Source organism: Adiantum capillus-veneris, chromosome 18 (genome assembly GCF_014529385.1).
Source record: "Adiantum capillus-veneris isolate H3 chromosome 18, ASM1452938v2, whole genome shotgun sequence".
NCBI classification, from domain to species: domain Eukaryota; kingdom Viridiplantae; phylum Streptophyta; class Polypodiopsida; order Polypodiales; family Pteridaceae; genus Adiantum; species Adiantum capillus-veneris.
Window position 1 is genome coordinate 83804240 of NC_140948.1, and position 15465 is coordinate 83819704.

At 39.2% G+C, this 15465-nt stretch overlaps 1 protein-coding gene across 1 annotated transcript in view; it reads left to right on the top strand.

The window, feature by feature from the left end:
• The first annotated feature begins 4316 nt into the window (after positions 1-4316).
• LOC147435958 (truncated transcription factor CAULIFLOWER A-like) overlaps positions 4317-15465 on the top strand; it is a 143894-nt gene continuing 132745 nt past the window's right edge. Inside the window, exons 1-2 of the mRNA XM_086488069.1 lie at positions 4317-4676; positions 4777-4879. Of these exons, the coding sequence (XP_086344195.1) occupies positions 4387-4676; positions 4777-4879 (393 nt within the window). The 5' untranslated portion in view covers positions 4317-4386. The remainder of the gene's footprint in view (positions 4677-4776; positions 4880-15465) is intronic.

The window sequence follows — 15465 nt, forward strand, 5'->3', positions numbered from 1 at the left end:
GAACTGAAGCTCGGGGGTGGTCGGGAGGTTCGAGCTCCGTACAACGGAGTGTGCCCATATATTTTATTTCTCCTCTGTTGTATCAAAACTCTGCAAAATCCATCAATACAAAGATCTGTTTCTCTGTCTTTGCTGTCTATCTCTATTATTCTGTTCCTGTGACAATACGTCAAGCCATAGAGCTTGCCCACAATGCATATGCATTGTGGGCAAGCTCTATGGATTGCGGTATTGCCAAATGGCTCGCCTTGGTGTTATTTTCAAGGCCGCTAGCCTATTTTAGGACTTGAAAACCGCTCGCGGCGCTCGCGGACATATAAACAATACACTGGTGAGCCGTTGGCAATACGAAAAGCCATAGAGCTTGTCCAAAATCCATATTCGTTGTGGGTAAGTTTTATGGCTTTCCCTATTGTCGAACGTAGCTTAATCTAACTTAACCTAACGTAGCTTAACCTACCGTAGATTAATTTAACATAACCTAACGTATAAGATAACCTAACTCAACCTAACGTAACATAACGTAGCTTAACCTAACCTAACCTAATATAACATAACTTAATGTAGTTTAACTTAATCTAACCTAATGTATAAGATAACATAACCTAACCTAACTTAGCCTAACGTATAACCTAACTTAACGTAGCTTAACATAACATAGCCTAACGTATAAGATAACTAACCTAACTTAATATTACTTAACTTATAACCTAAAATTAACCTAAAACATAAACCCCATCAATTGCATAATTTTTAAAAATGACATAATTCAAAACGAAATTTCTTCAAAATAGGATTTTTTCATAAACCAAAACAAATTTTTTTCATAATTTAAAATCACAAACCATAATTTCTTTTAAATCATTGAAAGTTTAAAGCATAAAATTTCTTTTATTGATATACGAATTAATTTAAATAAATTTAATATGCATTTAAAGGTTCGAGCACTCGCATTCGTCCTATTTGAGCAATGAAAGTTGTTGTAAAAGTCCTGGAACCTACAAAAACGCACACACAAACACAAAGTTAAACCCTAAACCCTAAATCTACAAGTAAACATGAAACAATCTCACTTTAGTGTTATAGGCTAACCCACAAGCAAGATTAGCACTTCCAACAACTTGTTTCGCACCAGATCTGTAAGAGATGAGGAAGAAGAGAGCTTGAGAAAACGCACATGAAAGCCCGGGGTTTCGTTTTTGCAGGTGCCGTCGGTACAGAAGTCGGCTTAGGCATCGGAATAGCTGTCAAACAAGTGTCGAAAAGTGCATGCGCGCTGACATCAGAATAGGTGTCGGAACATGCGTCGGAAATTTAAAAACAAAATTCTTTAAAAACTTTATCTCCTCCATGCATACACACACATATATCGACGCTCGCCAGTGACGTCGAGAATGTGGCGCCAAAATTTAAGTGACCTCTTGTAGTGCATAGCTTGGTTGGAAATGTGCTCTGCATGGTCACCCTCCAAGCTTTAATTGGTTGCATTTTGCACCCTCACATATGTTGCTTCAGTAAAGCACATGCGAGCATATCTATTAGGTTGCAAGATCGCTGCTTGTTGGCCAGCATCAGAGTTGGACAAGTTATAACTGGCAACAACTCAATCTATAGTAGATGGGTTAAGAACGTGCTACAAAGAAACATGCCTTGTCTGTCACACAGCATGTTTGCATTGATTACTTGAGGACATAAGATCCTTGTTGCGAGATAGGCATCTCCGTCAAACGGTCCCACATCATCGTCACTACTCATAACGACTACCCTGAACCCTATATAAATTAAACATAAATTTACTCTTTCTTCTCTCTCTCTCTCTCTCTCTCTCATAACGACTACCCTGAACCCTATATAAATTAAACATAAATTTACTCTTTCTCTCTCTCTCTCTCTCTCTCTCTCTCTCTCCCCCACCCCTCCCTCCCTCCAGTAGTAATCAAGCAACCATAAATCACATTGTAAACAACCTCACATTCTCTAGCCATGCTTGATCCCTACAGTACACCTGGGTCTAGAGGTGCATAGAGATCAGGACCATCGGGTTACAATATCATCTTTACATCAATGTCTATATTTCTGGGTGTAGCAAATCTGCAAACCCACGTCTACATGACAATCCATGTAGCGGAAAAAAACCCTTTGCCTCTTGTTCAACTCTAGCCATACCCTAGCTAGTAAATACTACCTTAGATTTTCTGGCTATGCCTGATCCCTACACACCTCGGTCTAGAGGTGCACGGAGATCAAAGATCACCACGTTATAACATCGTTTTTATTGGTCACGTATATAATCTTAACAATAATGTGTGCATTGTACCCATGGCATTGTGGCAACCGAAGAGGCCACAAGCAATGCTCGAAAAAAACCTAGGTCTAGTGTAATCCCACTTACAAATTTTGAGATTTACCTCTCAATTTTAAATTTGAAGGTGAGAAAACCTACAAAATTTAGAGAAATTTAGTGTAAATTGCTGAAAACCTAGATTTAGTGTAATCCCACTTACTCAATTTTAAATTTGAAGGTGAGAAAACCTACAATATTTAGAGAAATTTAGTGTAAACCGGTGAAAAAACCTTCAAATTTTGTCGGTTTACCTTTATTATTTCTCATAAGTAGGTTTGCCAAGTTATTCGAAACAAGAGGAAAAAAAGTAATGAAATCACGTGGCGTGCAAAATAACCTCTAATAGTAAAAACATACTAAAGCATACTAGAAATTTGAGAGTAAATTTAGGAGATGCCGCATGACTACAGCAAGGGGAAGTTCAACTCAGGGTTTAGGAGATTACAGCTCCTACGAGAGAATGCTGCGCTTGAAGGCATTTCAAGCTTTGAGGTATGGCGGCAAACTCAACAAAGCCCATTTCCTGAAGGTGCCAACTATCCTCAGCACGCTCAACTGGCCTCGCTTGCCACCAACACTCGCCTCCTCCTCCTACGTCTCTGCACAACCGGAGCTTCAAGAGCCTGCCTCAGTGCCTGCTCCACCTCCTTACGCCCCCGACATTGAAACAATTCTTTCCTACGTACCATGAAAGAACCAAACATTCCTTCCAAGAAATACACAAGAACATGCTGTTTGCTTGGTTGCCCGTTTTTCGGGCAAACGCAAAGTAAACTGGGGCTTCCGAAGCACGACTGAGCCCATTGGTGAAGTGATTGGTGAAATTGTGCCTTCTGAAGTTGTTGCACGGACTGTTGGTCCCCGCATGTCAGAAGCTAGGTGGGAGGGAAGGGCTAGCCATCTAAGCACTGACCCATGTATGGTGGGATATCATTGATAAAGTTGTTGTTGCCTCAAGGAAGCCCATAGCTTGCAAGAATCACGTTTTCTCAAGGGCATGGAGAGGCATAAGAGGGTGTAGCACTCTTCAAAGCTAAGCCTAGCTGTGTTGCCGTCTGCGTCCAACCGGTGCATGAGTTTGTCAAGCGGGCTATGGCCGGATGACGTTCACAACCATGGCGAGCAGGCGGAGCTATGCAAGTGCCCAACTTTTCCCATCAGTGCCTCCTGCGTTCACAGCCATGGGGAGCAGGCGGAGCTATGCAAGTGCCTAGCTGGACACGCATGTGTAGACTTATTGATAGGAGCTCGGAGATCTAAGGAGCACTCAACACATCAAGCATAGCACCACTGGGGCTCAATCGTGATTCTGTGTAGTTCTCTCTCTCTCTCTCTCACACACACACACACACACACAGCCCCCTTGGGCCTGGGGCATTTGGCCTCCACGACCTTTATAGGGTTGGTGTGTCAGAGGCTTGTCTTTTTATTATTTTTGTAATACTTATTTGATGAAGCGACCTCATCGAGAGATCTTCCCTATCTTGATCTACCAACTAAAATTTATTTTAGTCTACGAAAATTTTAAAACTCTTTTGCTAATTTTAGCTCCAAACCACAATGTTTCATCATTTTCATGACAAGCTTCTAAAACAATGAGTGTCCACTTACTTATCTACCAATCAAATCTAATGAGTGTCTAGCAACCAACCAATCAAATAAATCTACATTTTTTTAAAACAACCTCTTCTCTTTCACTAAGAAAAAGGGAACACATCACTCTTAGCCCTTTGGGCAGGCCAAAAAGTTTTTTTCAAGCACGGCTCACAATTGAAATTTTCACTTGTGTGACAGGGGTCTACAAAGGCTTCAACTTTCAAGGCTCGAAGGTCTAGAAGGCAACCCACTTCCACTATCGGGATTTATGTTTTTGCGCAAATCCCAAAAGCACATGGTCCAGGGGGGCAAATGAGCACGTTGCAACTGGGCCGCCCACTAGACGCTTCTTGTCTGGACGGATTGAGCGAAATACATCTGCCTGCTTTCTCTTCTGAGCTCTGAGCTCTGTAAAGACTCCGCTCACAGAAAGTAAAGCCTTATCTATGTTGCCATTCCAAAATCATCCACACAGTACTTCCGATTATTCTCGCGCTCTCGCTCTCTCACTGCAATACTCTCTCTCTCTCTCTCTCTCTCTCTCTCTTGGTGCGATGGGCCGCGGCAAGATCGAGATGAAGCGCATCGAGAACAGTACCAGCAGGCAGGTGACCTTCTGCAAGCGGCGTGTGGGGTTGGTGAAGAAGGCTCGCGAGCTCTCCATCCTCTGCGATGCCCACGTAGCCCTCATCGTCTTCTCGAGCTCAGGCAGGCTCTTTGAGTATGCGGGAGGCCGGTATGGAGACTTGATTATCACAACACCAAAGTAACTGCTGCCCATTTGTGTTGTAATAATACCCACTTTATGTGCAATTATTGGCTGTCTGCATGGTTAGGAGCATGTCTGAGATCCTGCAAGCATACTGCGACGCTACTCATAATGAGGACCGATCTCGACCCATATTTCATGAGGCTAAGGATACCACCGACTTTGAAGCTGTAAGTCCTCCGCCTCCTCTCATACTTCCTTGAACCTGTTTCTCTTCATGAACTGCAAGCTACGACCGATGCGGCCCGAAACGCAGGTGAAGTTAATTTATGTGGTAATTCATTTCATGGCGTCAAAATTATGTAGACAAGCGTAATATAATGCTGAGCAGCTCGAGCGGCCGCCCATGCATAATGCTCTTTTGACCCTTACCCTAGCTCTTTTGATGCTTTAGACATGCCAAGCCATTTTTTTTCTCATTGACTTTACGCAAAGGAAGATGTATTCTGCCCCTTTCAAGAAGTTACATGCACTAATGGCAAGCCAAAACATTGACTTTCCAAGTGTGTGCATATGGCCTCTTGCACATATGGCCTGCAATCTGCCTCCACACTGTCTCACACGGGCATGCTGAAATGGGATCGACGGCTTAGGTGATCTGAGCCGTCGGATGCGCATTTGGTAAATTCGGGCAAGCTTGTAAATTTGGGTCGATCCGCACCCCGTGTCTCGAACCCCTGACCTCCCCACCACGAGCCATGTGCACTAACCACTACACCCTCATGCGTACGTTGAAATATAGGCGATTCGAGTATGTCATATTGTAAATGTGGGCCGATTAGTAAATTCAGGGCAAATTTGTAAATTCGGACAAATTGGTAAATTCGGGGCAACCTCTGATCGGACGGTCCATAATTGACGCGCATCGCCTTTTCCTCCTCCACCATTGATCCCATTTGACCATGCCCGTGTGATATAGTGATGAGGTGCAATCTGTGATCGCGTGGTATTTATGGCTAGTGACACATACATGCGTAGCCATATTATGAATAGGGCTTGCGATATTCGAGTATCAACATACAAGCACTTATAGTTTTCATATGTGCCACACGGCATGGCAAGAAATGTGTCTAGAAGAATCCATCCGTGACATGGTGAGCCAATCCATAAGGGATAGGTGTGATATACATTTTGTGCATAGACAAGTGGCACTTCCACATATGTATCATACCATTGGGGCGAGCTAGCCCTAATGCATTGGCATATTTACTACTTCTGCACATATGAAATGCTCATCTAAGGTTTAAGTTTTCTTACTCATAGACAGCTTGCCATATTTGAGTATGGAACCACATATGCATGTCACATGTTTTTTTTTTGTGTGTGTGTGTGTGTGTGTGTGTGTGTGAGAGAGAGAGAGAGAGAGATTGCCGAAACCACAAAGGAAATCACATAATACATATCGTAGCTAGCTTCCATCTGCGCTACTTATTTGTGTGTCGTTAGCATAAGCAATGGTAGTTACTCAAGTCTTAAGCCAGTTAGAACATGTCCAATGTTTAAGAAAGTGTCAAATGATTAGGGATGGGCCTTACCAGAGTGAAGATAATTAGCCAAATAGTGGATTTAATTCAGCATATGGATTAGAGTGAATTATGACTAATCATACACTAAACTTTAATAGTAATCTCATACAAATTGAAGGGTTAGGATGGATATAAGAGGACCTTTCATGATGAGAAGAGAAAATGAAGATTGTACTATTGACATCCTGTATTGTCAATTTAAAGTATATCAAATAGTAAAAATTCTTTGTCAAGTTTAACACATGTGGGAGTGCATGTTTATCAAATGGGTTTTGTTGTCAAGGCACCTATGAAATGAGATATTTTTTTATGGAATGCAAATAAGCTAGGCTCAACCCTGACACTAATCACATAGTCCACATCCATGATGGGTGAATACACGTGAGGGAAACCTAGTCTCCTTATGTGCGATCCTGCAAAAATTTTCATTTAGTCACCTAGATTTAGTAGCTTGACATGTTGGATGTCTCTCATCTCCTTGTGATTTGCATTCTTACTTGTATATTGTCGGTCGCTTTCTCCCCTTAGCCCTTTGGAAGCTCGACAGCAGAGGGAGATGGGGCTTATCATTTTCTTTGAGAAGTTATCCACAAGAGAAATGATCCAAGAAGGCATCAAGGTAGCCTCATGCACATGATATGCTTAACACAAATGATATGTAGCATGATGCACCGTTTAAGAAAAAAGGACAAGGTATAACATGTTTTTTGTATATAAAGTAAAGACAAAGTTGATTAGAATGGGAAAGATGGATGAGATATAAACGCTCTACTCTGAATCATTGAAGCTGCAATCCAAAGTAAATGTATACTTCTCATAGCAGATACCATGGTCATCATCAGTTTTTGCTCTTTTCAACATACAAGCCATAGTGTGCGCCACAATTTGTGTGCACATGTACGTGAGGGTGGGGTATGGTTCTTGTTAATTTTCTTGATTTGGATCCTTATAAAGTTGTCTTGGATTGTAAGGTCCTTATGTGATGAGTGGGAGAGAGCATGACAATACACATCCTTTGTTCTCAAAACATGGTTAGAAAAAGCGCACATAAGCTCCACCCAACCAATCCCTTATTTTAAAGTGACTTCTTGATAATAAGGCCCCCTTTCCACACGTGCATCTCTTAGACTAGGAGTAGTCTTTGGACTATATTTCCATGCTTACTGTGCTCTTACATATAGGACCTTCGTTTAGACCCTACTTCCATCTCAAAAAAGATTTTTTGTGCTCGAAAACATTGGAAAATCTCTTTAAAGAGCACTAATGTTTTTCCACGCGGAACCTTTTTCACGTCTATCCTTTCACTTGTCGGTTGTTTTCTTAAGCAAATATTAACATGCACGCTTGGAGTGATCATCAATGCAATTAACAAAATACAAATGGTTCTCAAAAGATGGAGTATGCATCAAGCCACAAATGTGACTATTGACAAGTTGCAATTTTGAGTAGCCCGCAATATAGATTCATCCTTAGGAAACTTAGAAGTTAGAAGGCTACATTGTTTCCAAAAACCAGCCTTCACATACATGTTTCAATGGTCTCTCAAGATGGAAACGAAGAAATCATATTCATTTTTTGAAGATGCAGTAATACAAAGTGACAAAATCTAGATAATCAAATTGTGCGTGACGATGTTTTGCATAGAAGTAGCTTGCAAAGTGGAGACTACACATGTTGCATATGACACATACATGAAGGAACTCTCAGTGTAACAAGAAACGTTTCGAGACAATTGGTTTCGTTTTGTGTTGAAAATTCTAAGATGAAACACAATACAAAACACATGTTTTTAGAAGGTTTAAGAGAGATAATATCTAGGAATCTAGTAGGTGGATACATTATGTATAGAGGTCGCAAGTTGTTTAAATATATATTACACATCATATGCAAATTTTCTTTGGAATCTAAGAAACATGTTTCGTTTCTTTATTTCAAGTTGTTTCGAAAATGTCATTTCGTTCCGAGAAAATGCAAGTTGTTTAAATATATGTTACACATCATATGCAAATTTTCTTTGGAATCTAAGAAACATGTTTCGTTTCTCTATTTCAAGTTGTTTCGAAAATGTCTTGAGCATTTCGTTTTGAGAAAATGAAATGTGTTTTCATGTGACACGGATTGTCACATGTTGCAACAAGTGCAATCTTTCCAAATCCCTTAATTGGCTAAGAGACATTGCTAGTACATATGCTAGTTTCTTGTTTAGAGGCAGTATCAAGAAAATGAAAAAATGACAGTGAGATGTAATGTGCTTAGTTGCACTACTATCAAACTATGATACATGTAACATGATCCATACATTATGCAATATGCACAATGGATGGGTCATATAGATTTCCCACTCAAAGTCAATTTAGGATCTTACACAAAATTTGTCAAATCTTCTTTTGAAGAAGCATGTGCAATGGTTGTGTTTGACTTATTTTTTAGGACTCTTTAGTCTTGAGCTTAGGACATTGCATGATGACATGATTAATTGTATTATAATAATGGCATCTGTCTTTATGGCTGGACTTTTCTAACCTATTGCCCTTCTAAAGAAGCAATATGCACTCAAAGCCCATTTAGCATCTTGCACAAAAATTGTCAAACTGCATTTGAAGAAGCATTTACAATTTTTATATTTGCCTTCTTTTTTCGAGCCTCTTTAGCCTCTAGCTTAGTACATTGCTTGATGACACAATCAAGTGCATTACAGTAATAGATCTCATCTTTTCTTCTCGTCTTTTTCATTAGACTTCTCTAACATATTGTCGATTAAAGAAGCAACAATGACGAGGGTAGGCTTGCTGATTGAAGAAGTATTGGATGTTGTAATAGTGATGTTCTTCTTTTGATGCACCACCACAAATGCTTATTTAATTGAATGTTTCTTGTAACAAGACTTGATTTCGAGGTGTTTTAGTAATAAATTTTGTTTTCTAGGAAGTTTTTGTCATTTTAAAGTTAGTCCACTGTGTAGAAGGATGTGTGGATTGTTTTCGTCCGATAAAATTTTTTGATCCAGAAGGCACTTTCTGGGGCATTTTTGAAGGCGTTAACGTGGGATTTTGAAAAAGTGATGTATGAAGCGATTGAAGCCTGCATTATAAGGAACAACTTTGGTTCTTTGAGTCTTTAGAGATTTTGATGTTTTGATGCTCGTTGAAGGCCAAAGATTAAGAAAAAAGTTGGATTTGCTGTTTTTGCATCGTTTTTGTAGAAAATGCTGTTTTGTAGGTTGATTTTCAGCAAATCGGAGCAGGCTATGGAAATTTTCCATCACATAGCCGTCGAAGAGCGCAGCGAGGGCAACAAGATTGTATGAGACGGACTTGGGCTGTTTTGGCTCCGTTTGGGAGTTATGTTCAGTTGAAGACAGCTGAAAAATTGTGGACCTCTACGGATCGCTTCGCGATCACGTTTTTTTTTACTTTATTCTCGCAGGTATATTGGCGCGCAAGTCGAGTCGATCGAGCGCCAAAAATAGAAAAGCGGCTATTTTAAGAGGTCTTGCGCTTTTGGAGGAGAATAGAAGGATGGGTGGTGTGTTTTGGGGGGATTCACCATTCTCTCTTCTGCGAGTGCGAGTGCAAGTGCGAGTGAGACGCTGCATGCAAGTGAATTGAAGCTCGGGGGTGGTCGGGAGGTTCGAGCTCCGTACAACGGAGTGCGCCCATATATATATATATATATATATATATATATATTCAATTGCTCCTCTGTTGTATCAAACACTATCAATACAAAGATTTCTTCTTCTGTTTTGCTGTCTATCTCTGTTATTCGGTTCCTGTGACATTTCTTAACCTTAATTTTTCTAGATTGGGACTCTTGCAGCAATACGAGTCACAAAAACTAAAGCCTTATCTATGTTGCCATTTCATAATCATACACACAGTACTTATGATAATAATTTCCTCTCTGTTTCTCTCACTAACTATGTACACGCGTACAATGATGGGTCGCGACAAAATTGAAATGAAGCACATCAAAATGATACCATCCAGTATGTGACGTTCTGCAAGTGGTATGTGGGGATGATGAAGAAGGCTTGCAAGCTCTCCATGATTTCGATGCCCACGTAGCTCATGCCAGCCCTTTGAGTATGCTGGTATGCACACTTTATTATCACAACCCAAAAGAAACTAATGTCCATAGTGTTGTAATAATTCTTGCTTCAACCATCTTATATGCAATTATTGGATGTTTGCATCGTTAGGAGCATGTCCGAGATCCTGCAAGCATGTTGCAACCTACTCATAATGAGAATCGATCTTGACGCATATTTCATTAGGCCAAGGATACCACCCACTTTGAAGTTGTAAGTTCTTGTCTTCCACTTCCTCCTCTCATACTTCTTAAACCCATTTCTCTTCTCGAAGAGCAAGGTAGGATTGTTGCTTAAAGTCCAGGTGGTGTGAATACGCATTGCGCACTCTTAATTCATGTCATGATTCTATTAGAAGAGTACCAAAATATCTAAACAACAGCATGATGCTGAGCTAAAGTGGGTACCCATGCCTAAAGCTCCACATCATTGGGCCATGCCTATCTCCTTTGTTCTTGAGACATGCAAAGCTTTTTCTTATCATTGATTGATAATGAGCAACTTATCGAGACATCTCATATTAGCCAATTAGTAATACTGTTTACATATGGAATGTAATAATTTGTGTGTAGGTAGCCAAATGCCATATGATGCTTGCCTCATATGTGGTTCTTTCATACATAAGGCATGCCTTAACACGAACATATCCACATGTTAGATTTCTCCACGTGTTACTCGTCTTTGATACTAGCTCGATAAAGTGAAGTCATCGCTCGAGTCCTTTGTAAAACACGTTCTAGAGTGAGCAGGATTCCTTATGCTTACATGACTCTACACCTTAGCATATGATTGATTTGAGGAGTTTCTGCTGACTAGTTCAACTATAAAAAAATAGATGTTTTGCGTATTACTCTAGTTGTAGTGGCCACACAGAACATATAGGAAAGAAAACATGTAAAAATCTTGATTAATGCCAATTAATCTCGCAAAATTAGTTCTTGTTTGTGTGGAAAAGGCTCTCTTGGTTTGATCGCTCATGGCTCGTCATAAGTATGTGATCCTAATGAAGACTTGAATGTAAGTTTATATTGCTAATATGTTGGCAAAATTGTCTTGCACATCAATCAAACACATGTTGAGGAGCTTAATTTGATTTATTGGTGGATGCTTTTAGAAAAACATCTTAGTATATTAGAATAGTGAGATAAGCTCTTAGACCAAAATATAATAAATTTTATAAAATATTTTTCCTTATGGTTTTCATATAGCTTTATTTCTTTGTAGCAACACGAACATTCTCGCTCCCATGATACAATGAATGTTCATGAGCGCTATTAGGGTCACCTGGCCACACTTGAACCCCTTACCTGGGTCACGGAGGACAAGTGCTCAACCAACTAAACTATCTCCTTATGGTTTTCATGTATCTTATAGCGCTTAGTGCAACTTGGTGCCTTTAGAAAACAATCCGAGTAAAACTTATCATCATCAGAAACCCATGTTCTATTCATTTCTATTGAATTAGTATGGTGCATATCTTGGTTGGTAACATGCCAAAGCCACATTTTGTTGCATTTTTTTGTCAATCAAAGGAATTTTCCTAGGCTCCCAATCCTAGTTAGTCATGCAAACATGTGAGTGGAGACTCCAAAGAAGCAAATAGCTAGGTATATTAGTTGTCACACTCGATACCACCTATAGTACAAAGTAAATATTTCTACTCTTGCACCCACATTAGTAGAGAACTTGGTATGCCACTCGGTGCTTATCTACGTTGTCATAGATGAAATTTTTGAGGACCCCGACCAAGACGTTTGGACTCGGCGAGGTCAAGGTAGATTCCTAGTATGTATTGTAGTAGCACCTACAGTTGCTGCCCACATGTAGCTGCGGGAATTTCAACTCGTTCAAAAGTTGCCACATGTGAATCACTTTTAACCTTGCAGGCTATTAATAAACGGGCTATTAATAAGCGCCCAATTAAAAATTTTGTATTTTGAAAAATTACCAACACACCCCAAAAATTTAGGAAAATTCCCAATATACCTCTCATATTTGGCTAACAAATCCCAAATTGTCTCTTCAAATGCTTTCTTTTTGCAACTCTTCACTTGAAGATTTGTTCTCCCTTGATAGAAGATGATAGAGACAATCTTCTAGCTAGTATTGCGGGCTCTCAAGATGAATTCATTTATTATTTTTAGATGCACATGCTTCTATTTGTGAGCTAGTTGGTGAATAGTTTTGTTTAAGACACTTAAAGATAGATCTCTATTGTAGAAATGACAAGAATACACAAAAATTAGGGTAGTTCATCCGAAATGAAACGAGGTACTTTTAAACTTGAGGGGCATTTTGTAAATTTTCACAAATCATTATATAATTAAACCTAGATTACCCCAATATCTAGATCATAGTTTGAAACATACGCATATGTTTGAGTTTGCAAACCTTTGGTATTTTTGGAGAATGTTGGACCCAAACATTCTTGTCATTTTGAAAAGTCTAACTTAAGAATTTCAAAATTTTAGCCTCTAGAGCTTTATGAGCAATGAAAGATAGTATTGGATGTTCAATGTTAACTTGCGGCTTGTAAGTTTCAACATTGTTCAAACTATTAATGGCTTTGTTGATAGCATATTTATCGAGAAAATTGTCTAGAATCTAGGGGTCACGTATTTTGAAGCAGCCCCTTTGAAACATACTTATCGAGAAAATTGTCTAGAATTTAGGGGTCACGTATTTTGAAGCAGTCCCTTTGAAACATACTTATAAAATACTTCCATACCCGTATGCATATGCGTATGCTTCCCGTATGTTTCAAGCTATGATAGATTTTACTTGTGACTAAATTATGTATGTCCTACATAGCCTTGCTTCCTTAAGGCTTAGTGGAAGCTTTACACCAACTGCTATGCACACTCATAACCAACCAATCTAACAAAAATGCTATCATGATACAAGGCTTACCAAAAACTTTGTTAAATTTTCTAACTGGAGAGAAAAAAGGCACATCGAGAAGTTTTTGAGTTTTTAGGTCAAAAATTTGAAGGCCTTGATGGTCTTTAAAGTAAAATCCAGGAAATTTCACCGGTTCTAACTTTCCATTTATCGGTTACCAGTTAAATATTGATCTTTTTTCATAGTGGGGCCCCTCATTACGGTGCAAACATGAAATTAAGAATTGTGAAGGAGTTTATAACTACTCTTTTGCAATTTTGTTCGGTTTTCATACTTTTCTTCCCATTTAAAAGATGTTTTAGTGGGCTATAGTCTAGGTTGAGGTAAACCTTTCTCGCACATTTGGTTAAAGGTCTTAATGTCCAGAGTTGTGGAAGAGTAGACTTCTTCAAGCTAGATATCAAGCTTGTCTTGAAGAAACAAAGATTCTAATGTAAAAACCAATAGATATTCCATTTTTGTACACAAAATTGAGCGAATTTTAGAGGGATCCTGATCTTGTGAAAATCAAAGTCTTGGAGAGAGAATCCACAAAGTGATAGAAATCGAGTATATTTTAGCACAATTAAGTGACAAAAATAAGATAATAGTCAATTTTCACATTAGAAATTAATGGGGACATTATTTTTGGTGAGGAAAAAAATTGAAAAAAATTAAGAGTGTCCTTTCTCAAGTTAGATAGGAAAAATGCTTTTGGAAATTTGTTGAGCTTGCGAGCTGTGTTCAAAGTTAAGCTTGTTAGGGATTCTGAAACCTACATACATGAGCAACTGCGATTTGCACGGACAGTATGGGACTCTCTAGCGCTCCCGTCCTACGTCACAAAAATTTTCCCTCACTAGCATGGAAGTAGTGTTTGAAGTTTATCATCAGCAAAGAAAAGCCACGTACTCACTCTTAATTTTTGTTGAAGATAGAGCATTGATCTTTGGAATACGACTTAATACACGAGCTCTATTAAATTTTATTATCTCTTATGATACTTTAGAGACGATATTACAACGTGGGATCCAATTCTTGAAGGATCTCTACTTATGTGCCTTGTAGCTCTTTTGATAAGTACTGAATTAAGTAGTATCTAGAGTATGTCCCCAAAAGATGATGCTTTCAATTACATACGAGATGTATAATGACACCATTAGGAAGAGGATGGGAGGTAGGAGGGCCTCGTTATTTGCCATGAGCTTACAAAGGTGATAAACATTTTGACAAATAGGTATTCGCCATGTGTGCAAGAATGGTGGGTGTGTAAGAGTCGTCAAAGGATGCACTTTTTCCCCCCAAAAGGAGATGGACATTTTTGTGAATTTTGGCCTTCCATAACTCCCACATATGATCTCCGATTTGAGCGGAGATCATAGATCTACAATCTATGCGTCAAGCTCTTTCCATAGATATGCTACATGATATGGTTTTACCCGCTAGATTTCAAATTCCATTGTGGGGGAATCTTTAAATTCAAATAAACTAGCCATTTTGCCTGTTTGAATTCAAAAGTGGTCCTTTGATTACTTTCTTAATACAAAAGGTTTGACTTTCTTAAACTACCAAATAAAGAGGCCCTCCTAGATCCCGTTCTCTTCCTAGTGACAATTCTCGTTTATAAGAATATCATTTTTGCTACTCTATCAAGTTTCTTAATCTCAACAGCTATAGGCCATCGACCATCTTGAAGTAGGATTTCTCCTATAGTTTTGTTACAAGCACGCTACAAAGCCAACAAAAACGGTCTTGACCCTTGAAAAAGTCTATGAGAGATGCCTCTTCACAAAGTCCTAAATAAATTTGTGATAATAGCTTGTTAAACATGAAAATATTTGAGGCTCTTAAAGGTTTTAGATGAAGTCTACTTCAATATGGCACTAGTTAGATTTAGAGGTGCTTGCTATTGTGACAAGCATGCCCCTGACATCTCTAGTCACCCTACCGGGCTACTGTCCGTTGACTAAAATGGTGGTCAACATGGAGCTCACACGGTGTTCGGCGCATTTCTGACACCCCTTCTTTTGTAAATTTGTACATATCGACATGACACCTGATGTCAAAAGTGTGTGTGGGCTTTATTTTTTTGGGGTTTTTATCTTGCTTTAGCAAGCACATGTACATGCACTGCAAGCCGCTAGTCTAGTGACAGTTGTCGGGCTACTATAAGTGCCCGTGAGTGGGTTTTTTGAAGGGAGACTTGTATATAACTTATGTAAAAACTAAAAAACGTTCAGTCAAATATCAGAAATTTGTA